Source organism: Musa acuminata, chromosome BXJ1-8 (assembly GCF_036884655.1).
Source record: "Musa acuminata AAA Group cultivar baxijiao chromosome BXJ1-8, Cavendish_Baxijiao_AAA, whole genome shotgun sequence".
In the NCBI taxonomy this organism is placed as follows: Eukaryota; Viridiplantae; Streptophyta; class Magnoliopsida; order Zingiberales; family Musaceae; genus Musa; species Musa acuminata.
In genome coordinates this window covers 37953265-37971948 of record NC_088334.1, presented here as the reverse complement: position 1 = coordinate 37971948, position 18684 = coordinate 37953265, and the positions used below count along the sequence as shown (strand labels likewise).

At 38.1% G+C, this 18684-nt stretch overlaps 1 protein-coding gene across 2 annotated transcripts; it reads left to right on the top strand.

Annotated features, from left to right (window-relative positions):
- The first annotated feature begins 4003 nt into the window (after window positions 1-4003).
- On the top strand, window positions 4004-17551 carry LOC135587784 (serine/threonine-protein kinase VIK-like). Of its 2 annotated transcripts, none has more exons than XM_065079538.1 (11): window positions 4004-4370; window positions 5421-5495; window positions 12798-12914; window positions 13950-14044; window positions 14772-14892; window positions 14983-15062; window positions 15909-15968; window positions 16044-16165; window positions 16253-16338; window positions 16423-16538; window positions 16920-17551. In XM_065079538.1, exons 1-11 carry the CDS (start codon window positions 4044-4046, stop codon window positions 17044-17046), a joined length of 1326 nt encoding a protein of 441 aa, XP_064935610.1. In that variant the 5' UTR covers window positions 4004-4043; the 3' UTR covers window positions 17047-17551. The 2 variants fall into 2 exon arrangements, with proteins under 2 accessions (XP_064935610.1, XP_064935611.1); XM_065079539.1 differs by lacking the exon at window positions 4004-4370 and adding an exon at window positions 4831-5017.
- Window positions 17552-18684: the final 1133 nt, after the last annotated feature.

Below are 18684 nucleotides of genomic sequence, written 5' to 3'. Positions count from 1 at the left end.
GTAGCTCCCGAAGTCCACCGACTTCACTGTAATTTGTGTACCATTGTTTGGATCCTGGGCCTCTGCCCCTACCAGCACAATCTCCGCTGCGCACCGCTTCCTTCATGGCAACTTGAATGGCAACACTGTGGCATATTCTTCAAGAGCACCTGCCTCTGCATCCTCTTGCCCCGTGCTAAGGCCCTCTGAACTCAATTTCGCCTCCGCAAATTGAGTCGCCTTAGTTCCTCCATCAAATGCTTTTCCGAGATAAGGTGCATGTGCCCAGAAGCTCCCTTCGACTTTGGCACCATGCAAGATGAGTCCACTCCGTCAGAATGAAGGACCCATGGAACAACATGATCCTACTCTTGCCTCTACAAGAGTTTATGTCCTTGACCTCTGTCTAAGGAAAGCACTGTGCCTCTGCTCCATGTTCCAACTTCTCTGCTGGCTCCCTTCATGCGGCTTGGGTACTTCGCCAAGTTACACCCAAGTTGCTCCGCTCCTCGTTTTCACATTGAGTCGATGGTGGTCCTCGTGCCCACCATTCCACGGGTCAGCCCTCCCTTGAGTCCGATCTCCACATCGACTCCAAGTGTGCCTTCATTTAAGTTGCTTTGGGTCGCTTCCCCACTTGATCTCGCAATGCATCCACCAATGCATTCTCTCGAGCGAGATCATGCGATAACTCCTCGCCGCTTGCTCAGTCCATTGAGCTTCGTGGAGTTGTTGTTTGTCAAGGCACTCCTCTTCAACTTGTGAGGTCCGTCCCACATGATTCTCCCTCTAGAGAGCCGGGACTTATCCCTCCTGGATAATTGTCCCATTGGAGCAACATCTCTCTTTGTTTCGGAGACCACCATCCCCTTGGACTACTCTGATCTACTGAACAAACTGTGCATTGTTTTGCCTCCTGCAGACGCACTTGCTAGATTACGACTCCACGTCAATACAGCCCCCGCTGCACCACTCAAGGCCTAGCAACATGCTGAACTCGTTGCACACTTCAGCCTCCTACGGACGTATCCTTCCAATGCCGAAGAGAAAGTTTCAATGCTCCATGGCGTCGAGTTTCGGTCGTCTTGGGATGGCCACGAACATTCCATCATCCGCATACAAGCCCATGCATGAGTACCAAATTCTTCGAGTTAGCAATTCCCCTCACCTCTGTGAGCTTTGCATAACTCTTTTGGTTGTTGAGCAACTTATTCCACCTTGGATGGTCTCATCCTTTACCAAGCGCCTCGCTTGCCTTGAGCACCATCAAGTATGGTTGTCAACGTTGAGTCGTAGCTCAAACTCAGCCATCCCAACATTTGTGCGCTCTGCATTCTTCCAAGCTTGTCTATTCTCGTAGTGCCTCTTGCGCGAAGGATTGGCCATTCCTCTGAATGCCAATCTCAGATGCCCGCTCCTCCGAGCGACTCCTTTTCCCTACATCTCCATGCCCGTTTTCCCCCAAACGGTCGCGCGTATGCTGACTGCCCTCAACACAGCCCCGCTAGGTCCCCCACGTTTGCATGCTAAGTGCTTCTATGAGTGCTTGTCCCACTCGGATACCATTTGTCACGGACTTAGCTGGTTTTGCCTAAGTCGTGCGGCACCCTTGCGTGTTCGTCCGCAAAGGTCAGCTTCCCCGAAGCCTTCTATTGTCCCTTAGGACCACCAAAAGAGAGAACGGGTTAGAGAGAATGCCTCAATCGGGATCCACAAGCAAACATCTCCGAAAAAAACTTCATAGACAATGCAAATTACAAACAGACTTTACAAGCTCTGAACAGTGGCACAACAAAGGGTAAAATGGTCCATTACAGACCGAAGATCTCTCGCACGTGTCCACATGATACAACCTTTATTTACAAGCCTAAAGAGGCCACCAACCCAACTAAAATGAGACTATTAAGCCTTCGGTCGCCCCTCTACATGCTGTACAAGGCATGAACATGCCAAAAGACACGGACATACATAAGCATTACATCAAACATCTTGTTTAGAAGTTTATCCGTGACAGTACATTGACCAATTTGACACTGGGCATACAATGGTCTCATGGTCCCTCTTTCTCCTCCTGAGTGTCTTCGTCCCCACCACCTCCCATTTCATCATCTCTTGTGCCCTCACCCACCGCGTTTATGATATGGTGGTCCAGGTCTCTCTCACCTTTGCCTCTGACCTTTACCTCTCCGCCTTCATTCATCGCTATGACCTCCGCCACTTCCTCTTCCTCGACATGCTGGTTAGGGAGAGTGAGCGGGTGCGAGAGGGCTACATGAATTAGCTCAACCACTTCTTCCACTTGCTTTTCGTCTTTGTGATGTCATGTTTTGTTGGAGAGATGGCTTACAATGTATGGTTGTACTTGTTGGGATTTGATAGGGTGCCGTTTGTAGTGGCAAGCAACACCGTGATAGGTGACGTAGTGGCATGTGCCCTGGAGCTAATTAGCTAGATCTACTATATGTTACTCGCCAGCTCCATGGCATATGCCACCATGGTATTGCTTGCCACCGCAAACGACACCCATTTTGAGATGAGGAAGAGCTGGACCATCACGTCGTAAGCGCGATGGGTGGAGATGCAAGAGAGGATGAAATGAGAGGCGATGATGAAAACACTTAGGAGAAGGAAGAGGGACCAAGAGACTACTATGTGCCTAGTGTCAGACTGGTCGATGCAAATCCACCTAAGGCAGGACCGGAAGCTCTTAAGCTCATCGTCAGCGCGGGAGAGGCTGTGTGCGTACGATGCCCTATTAAACAGTAGCAACTCGATGCTAGACGATGTCTCCTCCCCACCATTAATAATGATTTTAGTTTTTTTAATTTTAATTATATGTGTCATTATATTAATGATTTATTATGAGTTAACATATCATGTAAGCGAACTCTAATATATGTTAACGAGAGTAACTTATATATTATATTTTTTAAAATATAAGAGTTATTTTATACACGAATAAATCATAATAACTTAAAATGTTTATAACCAAGATCACAATTGTTAAAATGAACCTTATCCTAAGATAATATCCTTTCATTAATTAATAGTTATAATAATAATAATTTATATGACAACTTTCATATGTGTATGATTATTTAAAACTAACTAAACAAATACTTATGGACATGTACTAACTTATGGAGCTTAAGAGAATCGTGTACAAGGAAACATTAAGGAAAGCAGACACAAGGTGGAGAGAACATTTTTTCCTTCCCAAGTTGTAGATATCTAATGATTCCTCTCTTCCAGAGATAAAGTTAAATTGATAATCAAATTTGACTTTATTAGTGCTAAAAGAAAAAACATAAAGACAATATCATTGAAAACTAAACATAACAAACAAGTGGCGGATGTGTTAGTTAAAAGCCTCCTCTATGGACTTTTCACTACAACGTCTGATTAAACGATTATAAGATGTGTCCGCTTAAGAAAAAATAATAATATTTAAAGCACTTAATGAAACGTTGACATAGGACAAGAAAATAACCAAACTATAACTTAAATCATTCTTTAATGTAAACTATAATGATCAAAGGTCCTGAAACAAATATTATATTAATTTTAGGATGGATAAACCGAAGCATGATTTATTTAAGGGATGATATGATAATTATTTTCTACACACAGAATCCAATCACCTATTAGACACCCACGTTAGCTATTGAAAATGATGTAGAGCATACTTTTTCATCATCGAAACAAAATATTTCCTCATCAGAATGATATTATTATATAACATAATCTTCCTCAACAAATCAAACTAATAGTTAAAGAATGATATTATTATATAAAATGATCTTATCAAATATACGAACATATATTAATTTGATTATCGGATTTCATCGGACAAACCCAATTGCAAACATTTTTCACACTTCCACATTACAAATTATTAGCATGATATTAATCTTATTTTCAAAATATTTTAAAAAATAAGAAATTAAATAATATATAAATTAAAATGCAAATATTTGGGGGACTTAATTGTAAGAACGGGTTTAGATTTGTTTCCCTCGATCGGGGAAAAGGTCAAGAGTGGATCGCGACGGCAACGTTGGACGATGAGCACCGAGGAGGGCAACCCCATTGGTGACGGAGGCGGCGAAGGAGAAGGCGCCTCTTCGGGAGTGTCGCCGCCGCGGACGGGGGAGAAGCAGAAGGAGAAGGCGAGGGTCAGTCGGACGTCGCTGATCCTGTGGCACGCCCACCAGAACGATGCCGCCGCCGTGCGGAAGCTCCTCGAGGAAGATCGTGGCCTCGTCAACGCCCGCGACTACGATAGCCGTACCCCGCTCCATGTCGCGGCGCTCCACGGCTGGATCAACGTCACCGGGTGCCTCCTCGAGTATGGCGCCGACGTCAATGCCCAGGACCGATGGAACAACACGGTGAGCCACTTGATTGTAGGTGCTGATCGCACCTCGCCCCATGACGCAGTCGGAGTTTGACTGAAACTTGTGTTGGCAGTCATCATCCGTTTCTTCTTCTTGCTATAACTTCACCTAATCCTTGTTTTATGATTCTGAGTTTGATCGATTAGGGCGAACGAGTTATCAGACCAATTGTCATTCCAGTGGAAGTCATGGATGAAAGTCTTGATACCCATGTGGTTGAAATCTATGAAGATTGGAACTATCTTGTGTGAAATGTTGTTGACCAGGAAAAAGAGGACAGAGAAAAAGGTATAAAAAGATGTGGTTAGTAACTGTACGAGATGCAGATGAGGATTATGTGGAGGGGTGTAAGGTGATAGATACTATGTGAAATTATCAAAGAGAGAGGACCATTTGGAGGCTGTGGCCTTTGATTTGGAACTCACTAGTTAACATTGTTCCTAGGGACGGATCTGGAATCGCTTTCAGATTGCATAGGGTTCTGTTGGATGTTCAGCTGTTGTAGACCCTAGACTTTCTGGTTGCTGGGAAAATTGTCTTTCATTGGATATTCTGGTCTCACCGTCTGAGTTGTGCCATTTTGGAATATTGTTCTCATAGCTGGTGCCATTCAGATGTTTGTTTCAGGAGAGACTAGAAGCGTAAGACTTGATCCAAGTATCTAAGATGATAGTTCAGGGAATTATACGTGAAACTAATGTCACCAGAGAATTTTTTATGTTTTATTTTCCACCTGGGAAGGTTCCTTCCAAGAAAAAGTATCATGAAAAGGGTAACTAAATTGGCAAACTACATTTCAGTGACTGGTGGAATTGATAATGGAATATTTGTCACATCAGTATGAATTTGAAACAGTATGATAGTATTTACTTTTAAATAGTAATACATGCTAGAGTGCTGCTACATTTATAAATAGTAATACTTAGTATTTATTTCAATTATTTAAAGATAATTTTGTTGTTTGTTTTTGAAAATTTTGTATTCCAGTGACTATCATTTGATACATGAAAGATATTGATCCTGAGCTTGCATTTGTTTTGACAGCCATTGGCTGATGCAGAAGGTGCTAAGCAGCATGGCATGATCGAACTGCTAAAAGCACATGGTGGCATGTCCTTTGTACGTTTACTACAATAAATATGTGCTGTTCTTGTACACGGTAGATATACTGAGTAGTTTATCTCAAAACATTAGTCTTGGAAGAATACCAGCTATTTCTTGATTTAATCATCCTAAAGAACATTGGTGACTCTCACTTTTTTCTTTCTAGCAGTTTTGTCTTTTTAGGATTGTGTATACCTTGATATCTTTTAACAATTTGCATGAGTAACGAAATTGTAGTTTCTTCAATGCAATTTTTAGCTTTGTGCAAACGGTTGCTTGTCAAATTTTTAGCTAATTCATAATTGTATAAAGACTGCATTACCTTACTTACTATTCTTGTTTTCCTTTATGCATATTTTGTCAATAACATCAATTTTTCTTGTTTTGTGGTATCTTCTGGGTTTATGTCTGTTCACTGCACCATTTTTTATTATTATAGGCTGGGACATCGACCATAATATCTTGGCAAAACTTTTCTTAAGAGTAAATTCTCTACTTGTTGACTTTTTATAGAACAATTAATAAGTCATCAATAGTAGCATATCTGAAATTTGAGATAAGGGCTAGCCATAAGCTCTGGCTACAGAAAATAGTACCCAAGTTTTGCAGTCAAATTTCATTCTGTGAGCGAGCTATAATCTCCAATTGTTATCCTTTACAATTACTCTCATGTTCCAAGTTCACCTAGGACATTGTTCAAAAGGATATGTTTAAATTTAGGAATGGAAACTGCTCTTATCATAGTTCTATGAACTTTAATTTCCCTGCTTTCTCATTAATTATTCGTTTGTGTTTTTCAAGTAACTTATACTTGTCTTATAGATCTTGTTATTCAAAATTTTTAGCTTGCAATTGTTAGGATCGAGTCGGCACTAAGATGGTGGGGGGGGGGGGGGGGGTGAATTAGTGCAGCGATAAAAACCAGGTCGGTTCGAAAATCTTTCGTTCGATAAAAGCTCGTATCGGAAATGTGAGTTTAACTTGAAAGCGTTCGTAAGCGTAGTGAAAGTAGTAAGCAAGTAAGGCAGTTTGCAGTAAGGGAATGAAAAGCAAAACAGAAATGCAAACCGAGTTTTATAGCGGTTCGGTCGTTGTGACCTACATCCACTCCTGATTCCTCTTCTGTCGAGGCCACCGGCATCCACTAACGATCTTCCTTCAATGGGCGAAGACCAACTACCCTTACAACTTGATTCTCCTTCTAACAGGTTCAGGAGAGAACCTTTACACCTCCACTACCTCCTCTCTTAAACTTCACTAACACTTAGAGCTTCAGAGGAGTTCTCACAAGATTACAATAGCGTTTTTCTTCCTTTTTGCTCTTAATTCTTGTGTTATTTGAGCAGGGATGAGAGGGGTATTTATAGGCCCCAAGTGGATGCAAACTTGGAGCCAAAAAGTGTCTCATCATCGGTTTTCGGGGTACTGACGGTACCATCGCCTGTAGCACTGACACTGGACGGTACCATCGCCTGACACCCTGCCATTGGGCGGTACCACTGCCTGACACAGTCTTAGAGACTATGCCACCGACGGTTTCACTTGTTTGGTCACTGTTTGGGCCTCTGACTTGGCCCAACACTACCCAAACTTGGGCCCAATTGGCCCATAATTGAGTTAGCCCAATTCCAACCCAATTACACCTAAAACCTACTTCAATCTAGACAATTATTATAAAGCTAAATCAAATGTTGTTCGACATGTCATTGGTTCATCGACGCCTTGTCCAATTCTTCAGCACATCGTCCTTTTTTGCAGCCTATTGCTCAATCGACCAATTAATCTTCGCAACTTCGATTTCCTTGGCGCAATTTTTACTCTTCTTGGCCCGATGCCCGAACCTATGCCCCGAAGCCTTCTGTCGATATGTCGACCGATCCTTCGGCTCGACATCCAATCTTCTGACATGTTCCACTCTGACCTAACATGATTCTTCCTGCTTTAATTGTCTCTCCCTGATCGAAGTTTCCTATGTCACTCAAAACGCAAATCAGATCATAAACACTATCAATTGGTTTTATCATCAAAATTCGAGATTCAACAATCTCTCATTTTTTTATGATGACAACCAATTGATGACGGAGTTAACCTTAACTCCCCCTATCAATATGTCATATTGATAGAACTCTTGAATTCAAAAATCCAAGCAACATGTCATCATAAAATCATGCATAAGATTTTAATATCGTCATCATACTTCTCCCCCTTTGTCATCAATAAAAAGAAGTGCAATTAGCAAGTTTTTGATATATAATTTCAAATCATTGCATTATAAACATAATATCAAGTTATATCATCATGCAAGCTAGTAATTTTCTTTCTTCTCTTTTGAGAAGTACAATTTTTTGCTTTCTTTGCAAAGCGTAAGCTAACAAAATTTTACATCATTTGATAACATGCAAGCTAGCAATAATTTTGAGTTTTGCAAGTTTATAAATTTTGCTAGATGTGCAAGTTAGCATGTTTGCTTTTCTTTACGATGTTCAAACTAGCAAGTTTTTGAAAAAGAATGCGAGATAGTAAATAACAAGTTTAGAACATGTAAGCTAGTAAATTTTTCACATATGAAAGTTGGCAAAATTTTTGCATCTTTTGAGATGAGGATGCTACCAAGTTTTTCTTCTTTTTGCAAGTTTCCAAATTTTGCATCTTGAGCTAGCAAATTTGAAATGTACAAGATAGTATGTTTTTACATCTTCTTGAAATGTGTAAGTTAGTAAACATTGTTTCTCTTGAGATTTGCAAGATAGCACTTCTTTCTTCTCTTTTGAGATGAGCAAGTTAGCAAGTTTTGCTCCCCCTTTGTCATTGTCAAAAAGAAGGTGCAAAATTTTTCCCATTACATCATTTTTAAAAATCATCAATTGAAATATATCAAGAAAATTTAGCTTGATGATGAGATATACAATTCATGAAGACAAATTGTGAATATCAAGAGACAAATTATGATTCTTTTGGATAACAAAAAGAAGAATTATATTAAACAATCTTGATTCATAAGAATCTCAAGTTGTCAAGATCATGATTTATATATTGAAGAAAAATCTCAAGTTATAATTCAAAATATCATGATTCATAAAAAAAATCTCCTCTTAAATAATACGAGAACACATAATCAGAGATCTTGATTTATAAAAGATTTCAAATTATAATTCCGAGGAATCAAAATCACGATATAGGTGAAAACTCATTCAAATTCAAATAATAAAAATCATCAAAATAACTTTCAAGAGATTCAAAATGAAATAAATAGATTTATCAATCTCTTGAAATGCTAGTGATTTCCTTTCTCCCTTTTGTCATTGTAAATAAGAAAGAATAACAGGGGAATAATGCATAATAAGACTCAAGTCATAAATTATCAAGATGTCAAGTAGCATATCATGGTTTAATAAGATAAGTCTCCTTTTTAGTGAATAACAAAAAGAATCGTAGGAGAACAAAGTATGAAAAAATCTTGATTTGTCGAAAACTTTTAAGTTGTAATCAAAAGAACATTCATGATTCATTTGGATAATTTTTCTCTTTAGTAAATGATAAAAAGAAACATAAGATAAAAAGATCTCAATTCATGCATATGAAATCTTCAATCATCAAGATCATGATTTGGATAAAACTCGTTCAAATCTAAATCATCAAAATCACTTTAATAGTTTAAGAGATTCATAAAATAACATAAATAGGTTCATTAATCTCTTTTTAAAAAATCAATAAGATAGAGAAAAAGAAAATTTCAAGAAAAATGCTTTCCTCTTTTTAGTTATTTCAATTTAAGTGATTTGATTTCTTACAAGCATGCCCATGTTTTTACGCCAAATCAAAACATGCATCATCATTTAAAACCGAAAAAGCAACTTTCATTATGACAAGGATCAATAAGCCATAAATCACAAAAATCATCATGCATAATTTTAAAATATAAACTCATTAATCATGATTTCAAAACTTTTAACATTTTCATTATGTCTTACATCATTATGCATCATTAAAACATCAAACATGATTTCATTAAACATAAAGTATTTTCAATCAAAATCAAAATAAAAAAGCAATACGAAAATCATCAAGATACACATAATTATTTCTTATAACATACAAGGAATTAATCTTATTTGATGTGCAAGTATTATTACAAAACATGCAATTTTTATGCTCAAATTTTTTATTTTTATATATATAATTTTTCTAAACAAATTTAAGAACAACTCATGAAATGCATCATGTAATTTCAAAATAAGGTAAAGGAGTTTTGGTTACCTCGTCGTCGAAAGCCATTAAGGCGTAGTTCGTCACATTGTCTTTGTTGGTTTGCTTCTCGTTTTCGGATGAGCTCGATTTGTCCCAAGCCGCCTTGAATACTTTCTTCTTCTTTGGTAATTATGTCTTTTTAAGTTCATTTTTATTCTTTAATTCTTGTTTTAAGAATTTTTTAAGCTTTATTGTGAGGAGCTCAAGGTCATCATCATCATCATCACTTGAGTCATTACTCAAGTGGTATTTTATTGTTCGAAGTGTCAAATCCTTCATGTTCTTTGGAAGGTGGTTCTCATGTTCATCATGTTCAACACAAGTCATTTCATAGGTCATCAAAGACCCAATAAAAGCTCGTCGTGAAAGCAATTAGTGCAGCGATAAAAACCACGTCGGTTCGAAAATCTTTTGTTCGATAAAAGCTCGTATCGGAAATGTGAGTTTAACTTGAAAGCGTTCGTAAGCTTAGTGAAAGCAGTAAGCAAGTAAGGCAGTTTGCAGTAAGGGAATGAAAAGCAAACCAAAAATACAAACCGAGTTTTATAGTGGTTCGGTCGTTGTGACCTACATCCACTCCTGATTCCTCTTCCGTCGAGGCCACCGACATCCACTAACGGTCTTCCTTCAATGGGCGAAGACTAACTACCCTTACAACTCTATTCTCCAATTGACAGGTTCAGGAGACAACCTTTACACCCCCACTACCTCCTTTCTTAAACTCCACCAGCACTTAGAGCTTGAGAGGAGTTCTCACAAGATTACAATAGCGTTTTTCTTCCTTTTTGCTCTCAATTCTTGTGTTATCTAAGTAGGGATGAGAGGGGTATTTATAGGTCCCAAGTGGATTCAAACTTGGAGCCAAAAAGTGTCTCATCCCCGATTTTCGGGGTACTAGCGATACCACTGCCTGACACAGTCTCGGAGACTGTGCCACCGACGGTTCCACCTGTTGGGTCACTGTTTGAGCCTTTCAATTGACCCAACACAACCCAAACTTGAGCCCAATTGACCCATAATTGAGTTGGCCCAGTTCCAACCCAATTACACCTAAAACCTACTTCGATTTAGACAATTATTACAAAGCTAAATCAAATGTTGTCCGGCATGTCATTGGTTCATCGACGCCTCGTTCGATTCTTCGGCGCATCGTCCTCTCTTGTGGCCTATTGCCCATTGCCCAATCGACCAATTGACCTCCGCAATTCAGATTTCCTTGGTGCAACTTCCGCACTTCTTAGCCCGATGCTCGAACCCATAGCCTGAAGCCTTCTGCCGATACGTCGATCGATCCTCCGGCTTGACGTCCAATCTTCTGACATGTTCCACTTCGGCCCAACATGATTCTTCCTGCTTTAATTTTCTCTCCCTAATCGAAGCTTCCTGCGTCGCTCGAAATATAGATCAGATCATAAACACTATCAATTGGTTTCATCATCAAAATCCGAGATTCAACAGCAATTGGCAAGGTTCTCTTTTTTACTGTGGTTATTCATGTCAGATGGCATGTTAGATTTTTCTTTCCTGCTGCTTCGTCTAACTGATCTTAGTAGGATTTGCCACTGTGACATTTAAAAGTTCATTAGAAGACAGTATTCTAATAAATATTACCACGATGCATGGTGACATGTGGCGGAGAACAATTTGCAAGATGCCCAGTTTCATGCGGTATGCTCAAAATTGGTTAATTGACCATAATCCGGTGTACTAGATCCATAACACAATTAATTCACCAGTCCCAAGCCTTCTTTATCAGGCCTGGTCAAATGCATGGCTCTTACCAACCACATCTTACTAAAATATCTTCTGGCATAACGCTCTGTCTTGGCTCCTTGATATGTATGCCCTCTCTATGATGCCTTTTCTCTCACTACCTGATATGATAGAGTCAGTGATTTAAAAAGCGCTAGGCGCCAAGGTCCAAAACGCCTGAGCCGCTAGGCGCTCGCCCAGACGCTCGCCCGAGTGAAACGAGAAGCTAAAATATAAAAATATATAATATAATTAATAAATATAATTATTTAAATAAAAAAATATGCTATTAAATTAAGAAAATCGGGTACAAAATCATAATAAATAAATAAATCATAATAGTATTTTTTGTTTTTAAAATAAAAATATACTATTAATAGTATAGTGAGAAGAGTGTGAGAAAACCGAGGCTGCTGAGGTAGCGGCAGCGGTAGCAGGCGACAGCCGTAGCTGGAGCGGGAGCGGGAGTGGCGAGCGACAGCGGGAGTGACGACAGCAGCGGCGAGCAACGATTGTGGCAGCGGCGAGTAGCGAAAGCAGCAACGAGCAAAGACAGTGGCAGCGGCAGGCAAGAGCAACGACAGCAAAGAAATCTCGGTGGCAAAATCGCGAGTGTTAGGGTTGAGGAAGTCGGGGAAATCGTGAGAGGGAGCCTGATATCGGTGATTTAGTTGGTTCGATTGAACCAACTAAAGCATCGGAGACCAATCAGACCTAAAAGTCTGGTTCGGTCGCCTGGTTTAACCCAGGCGCTCGCCCGAAGCGCCCGACGCCTGGGCTCCGGCGAGCGCCTATTTGAAGCGAGGCGCTCGGGCCTCGCCTCGCCTCGCCCGAGCGCCTATTGAAATCACTGGATAGAGTTGGCAGTCACTCTACATTTGGCCAGGGAGAACACCACTCATAGAAGCAGGTTTCTATTCTTACCTTCTTGTCCTATCTCGCTTCTGCCTCCATCTTACCGTCTCCATGGGTTAGAATAGCTGCACACCTTGCAGTGCCTATGGAATATACAACACCAGCCAGCTGTCAGCATGATGTTGTTTCACAAAGAAGGCAATTGTTGCATATTAGTACGTAAAATACTTGTGTTTTTCAATATCTAGTATCCTAAGCACAACGCGCTACTGTGTTGTTCTTGTCTCCTTTATGGTCGATTAAAAACATTAAACAGCTTAACTACCTAAGTTGATCTAGTGTTTGTCGTTACATATGATCCTTGTTCTGATAGTATAGCATACTTTAACACAACTTTTAGTTGATTGATTTATGGTGTCCTAAACTTTCTGAAACAACCAATGGCCTCTGTTGGCATTGCAGGGACATGATGGAAGCCATTTTGAACAAAAGCCAGTTCCACCGCCTCTTCCTAACAAGTGTGACTGGGAAATTGAACCATCTGAATTGGATTTTTCAACTGCCACAATAATCGGAAAGGTTTACTGTTAATGCTTTGTCATTTCATGTTGCATTACTCACTATGGTGATTAGAGTTTATGTTTCACATTAGTCCAAAGAACCAGCTTAGAACTTCAGATCATTAAAATTTTTGTAGCTGTGAGTTTTATGCAATGGCAGAGGCTGATTGAATGTAAAATTTAATTTTTGCTGTGCTTTATAATACTTCACAGGTTGGCCTTCTGCCCACAGGCTGACTGCATCCACTATATTATCATTTGCTAATGCATTACTATTCTTAAAAGTTGTCTTGAATATGAACTTAACGTGTGAAATTCTCAAAGTTGTTTTTGTTTGCTTTGATCTATGCTGGTCATAGACAATATGCTGCTGGAAAAACAACCCTAGGATGGAGAAGCCAATAACAATCAAGAAAATGACTATTTGTATAAAGTTTTGAATGTGGATGACAAGCAAATGGTAGGATCTAAATAAGCAATGGACTCAACCTAAAAAAAGAACCAAGTGATAGGTCTCATATGAAAAGATACATGTCATGCTTAATGGTAAGTATGTTTCTATGGATAGAAGGAATTGCTGGTTTAATTGGTCTACATGTTCTACATCTGACCACATGCATGTAATTTGATTAGTTAATTTGCTTGTTGTGCTAGATACTCTTGACCATAAGCCTTTGCATTTATTGTTCAAATGAGCTCATTTGTTGTTTTTGCTGGTTAGCAAATATTTACTATAAGACTAAGGATAAGAAGCATTTATAGTTAATAATATAATGGATCACAGAAATAACCTGATTGAGAGTTTTAGTGTAGATTTCGGACTTAAATGATACAAGAAAATAAAGGCTGATTTCTTTGAGTGACTAACAAAAGTATGTGAATTTGTTGAACAAGTCTGATCGGTCACCCTTATCTTCCTGAACATGTTCCTTTTCTCTCCCAAATTTAAGCGGCTGTTTTGATTGTGATGTTCTATACTAATGCAGACCCACAAACTATCCTTTATTTTTTTCAAGAATTTTGATTAGGTTTTGTGGCATCTCTGATGCTGCAGGGTTCATTTGGTGAGATTATAAAAGCTTATTGGCGTGGAACACCTGTTGCCGTCAAACGTATTCTTCCATCATTATCAGATGATAGATTGGTGATGTAAGACCCTATACTGTTGTTACGTTCTGGAATATTGTGTTACCGGTGCTCTGTTTTTATATTAAGACGTTATAGACCTTTTCTTTGGTCTTGGAAAGTTTCACAAAACTCTATTCTTCCATCATTATCAGATGATCGATTGGCGATGTAAGACCCTATACTGTTGTTATGTTCTGGAATATTGTGTTACTGGTGCCCTGTTTTATATTAAAATGTTATAGACCTTTTTTTTGGTCTTGGAAAGTTTCACAAAAGTCCTGCATCTGTTTGATTCTTAGGCTACATTCTGAATTATCTGTTATGGTGGTTAGTTTTTATATATAGTTCTATGATGGACAGATAGCATGTGCATTTTATTCTAAATGAATTTTTGGATGTAGTTCTTGTCTACTGTTTTATTTGCAAGAGGTCAGAGAACATGTATTTACCTTATCTCATTCAACATTCTTGTAGAATCTGAATTGTCATTTCATATATTCCTATATATCTTCTCTGACTGGGATTCCATTATCCTGTTAAGAAAAGCATAGTTGCAGATAGTGATTAATGGTCCTCTAAGAAATTTGGGGACAGTTTTTTTTTTTTCAGTTGATCTCTTTTTCCCTGGTTAACATTTGAAATCTCCATTTTATTAGGCCTTAAAATATCTATGAACCAATTGAAATATCTATTTTCTTTTTCCTCGGTTAACATTTGGCATCTTACGAGCTGCCTTGTTATGATTCAGCCAAGATTTCCGCCATGAGGTCAATGTGCTAGTGAAGTTGCGGCATCCCAATATTGTCCAATTCCTTGGGGCTGTAACAGATCAAAAACCCTTGATGCTAATCACAGAATATCTCAGAGGGGTATAAGAATAATATGCCTAGCAAATTTCATTTGGAAAGAATGTAAGATTATCCTGTTTTAAAGTAATGTTTATTTGTATATTCTTTCAGGGTGATCTTCATCAGTATTTGAAGGAAAAGGGCTCACTTACTCCATTAGCAGCTATCAATTTTGCCCTGGATATTGCCAGGTAATACTATCATCCTTTGCAATTATCTACAGCTTATAATAGCACATCCTTCAGAGCTACATTCTCATTGAAGAGTTGGAAATCCTTTTCCAAATAAATCACATCAGTAGATCATGCATATTCTTCTGGAGTGCACATTCTCTTGCTAGCTTTAGTCATATTTTGTTACTAATTGTGAATAGTGCTTATAATTGTTTGTTGAAAGGGTAAATTAATTAATAATTAAAATGGTTTGGATACAAAGTACTGGTACCCAACTATGCAATGTGATTGTTACTTCAAACTTGGACAATGAGGATGCAACAAAAAGTCCAATTTTAGATATGGTTACAGGAATATGAAATCATATATTCATATTAAAATGTCTAAAGATTATATCTCAAAATACTTGTAGTTTTAATTTTTAATTTATTTTCGGACCTCTAAACTATTTTTGTATTTAGAAATATAATAAATTATTTCAAAGTTACATTAATTTAGATATTTTATTATAAATCTGATATAAGTTGAATAAAGTTTTTTTCTTCTCCTTCTCTCGTTCTCTTTTCTCCTCTTCTCATTTATTGTTTTCCATGTCCCTTGGCCTCCATGAAAGGTGGATGTAGGGATTGCAAGACTGTTCAAAATTTGCAGTGGACCAAGTCAACAATCGCTGGGTTTTTAATCGTGTGACATCAGAGGACTTGGTCCCAGTCATAATATTTTGAAACTTGAATTGACTACCATGAAAGTTAAATATGTTAGCTAAATTATTAATTCTGAGTTTGAATTTTTCTAGAGCTTACAACTTTGCATCAGTACATGTCCATGGTATTCCTAATGTTTATTCTGGACCCTCTGAGACAGAGGCATGGCGTATCTCCACAATGAGCCAAATGTTATAATACACAGAGATCTAAAACCAAGGTGCACTCAAATAGTGATGTCTTTGTGTTGTTGATGTGGATTGTTCAGAGCTTAATTAGGTAAGTTTACTTTCAGAAATGTCCTTTTGGTGAATTCAAGTGCGGATCATTTAAAGGTTGGAGACTTTGGACTAAGTAAGCTCATCAGAGTCAAGAACTCAAATGATGTGTACAGAATGACTGGAGAAACTGGCAGCTGTGAGTATCGAGTAATGTTTAGCTTCGCCTTAAGTGTAGTTTCAAATGCTTGGCTGAATTTTATTTTTTTTCCTCTTTGAAAACCAGATCGTTATATGGCTCCTGAAGTATTCAAGCATAGAAAATATGATAAGAAAGTTGATGTTTTCTCTTTTGCAATGATTCTGTACGAGGTAAATGTTCTTTCAAGTAGCAATCTAGTGACCGATGATTGGTTAACTTTATATGTCCTGACAAACTTGTGATTGTATGCTTAGATGCTTGAAGGCAATCCTCCGTTTCCGAACCATGAACCATATGAAGCTGCCAAGCTTGTTGCAGATGGAAAGCGGCCGTTGTACCATTCAAAAGGATATGTTCAGGAACTAAGGGAGTAAGTAACATTAAAAATTGTATTTACAGTTTGACTCTCTGCTGTCTTTTGCTGAAGCCACCAGCCAGTTGGTAGAACGATTTGCTCTATCATACATTTTTATCAATGGATATCAGAAAATAGATTCAGCTGAAACGGAAGCTGTATTTATTATTATTATTATTATTATTATTATTATTTTTGGTCTAATATGATCTATTCTTTCTCAACCAATTTATTTCATTACCCGAAGTTCAAAATAAAGTGAAATGTGACATATTTATTCGTATTTCTGCTACCAATTGTTTTTTTATCTTTAAGTAGTTATATCATGATTATTCTCAGCTAATATGTATCTATGACAGAAAGTAATATTTTGTATCTGGTATCCGAGTCTTGCAGCTTGACAGATCATTGTTGGGCTGCCGATATGAACAGGAGGCCCTCCTTTATTGATATTCTCAAGAGGCTCGAAAAGATCAAAGAGAACCTATCATCAGATCACCACTGGAGCATTTTCACCCAGTAAAAACTAGATTTGCTTTAAGCTTCACATTATCATCAATTAGATTTGTGTTTTCCAGGTAAGATCAAAGTGAAACTGCTTCTTTGGGACATTGGCTCATCATGGAACAAGTACACACACAAGTTCTGCAAAGGATTTGTTCACAGCATGCCCTTGCCATGAGGTGTGACCCCCTTTTTTTTTTATATATATTTTCAATAATCTTTCTCTTTGCCTCCTTATTTTGGATGAATAAGTGATATTCTAAATTGCTATCAAGCCTGTGGTAGTCATCTGCTACATATGTTGCTTTGGAAGAATTTGCCTCTTTAACTTTGCTACTCTTATTGATATTGTATTGAAAATTTATCATGTAAATGATCCCACAAACTTGGGTGAAGTTTATGGATGTTTGGTAAACCGGCATAGCTAGACATATGCCCTCTACTGTTTGTAACTATGTAAATATGTACATGTTTCTACTTCTTGAGACCACGTCTCAAGATGTAATATTTCTGGTTTAGTCCTACCACCGTAAATGTTTGGATTGTTTTATGAGGTCTCGATAGGTGTTTTAGTATTAATTTGGTTTAAATATATTTTGATTAATGATTCATGCTTAACAAACAAAATGAATGGATTGGTTATCCCTTGGGATAGAGTCTGTGATAATTGATATGAGAGCCAACTAAGTGTTGAAGCAAAATATTTGAGACCTTGCATAATAAGGTGGTTATCCATTAATGGAGAAATATTATTTATAGTGGGCATGTCACAATGTAGAGTCGGATTTGAGACCTTGTTGTGTAACATCAATTTAGTCTCACATTGACACATAAAAAAGGAGTAATAAATTATTTATAAGAAAAACCGTCATAGCTACTAGACATGCATGATCTTTCATCGTATGCTAGTTGACGCGATTGCCAAAATTTTCTAATGTGTTTACTCCTTGGGAATCTGATATATCCTTCTAAACCAGTGGGAGCTTTCCATTCATCTTTTTCTCTTTGTATATGCAAAACGTTCGAGGAGATTCTGTTTTTGTTTTTGTTTTTGTTTTTGGGGTGTCTGCCAACATTATGGGAATATCATATTTCTGTCATAGGCTCGTGACATTCAAGGAAGAGTCAAATGCCCGCTTCTGCATTTGGCTGCTGGGGATGCTATAGGCTCTCACGCTAGCCAACTCGGATAACCTCCGTGTTGATTTTTAAGGGTGTTTGATCTCCACAACCAACTTCAAAAATACTTGCAACAAAAGCATGCCATGCCCGACGACACTGCGGATAAATGTTTGAAGAGTTCATTCCTAAATAGTATAAAAATTCCAATCATTTACGATTAGAAAAATATTATTTAAATCATTTATGGTTTGGAAAATTTTTCTTGGAGATATACATTTGACCTAGCAAAACTTACTAGTTGATTTGGCAAACAAAAATATTTGCTTGATATGGTGTTTTAGACTAAGAACTGAAACACACTAACTACATGCTTAAAAGAATTTTCAAAGATCAAAATATTAGGCTGTTTAAGGTTTACTCTCTTACCGACACAGTAGTAGACGGGTGCAGGGAAAAATAAAAAATAAAAATAACGGTGCCATAACTCTCAATACCTCATCCTTACTCTCGCCGACAGGGTTCAGAATTCTAAATG

Coding starts and splice junctions, on each gene's coding strand:
- LOC135587784 (XM_065079538.1), top strand. CDS start 4,044: ATGAGCACCGAGGAGGGCAACCCCATTGGTGACGGAGGCGGCGAAGGA. Junction 16,166..16,252: donor GACTGGAGAAACTGGCAGCT/GTGAGTATCGAG, acceptor TTTGAAAACCAG/ATCGTTATATGGCTCCTGAA. Junction 16,339..16,422: donor TTGCAATGATTCTGTACGAG/GTAAATGTTCTT, acceptor TTGTATGCTTAG/ATGCTTGAAGGCAATCCTCC.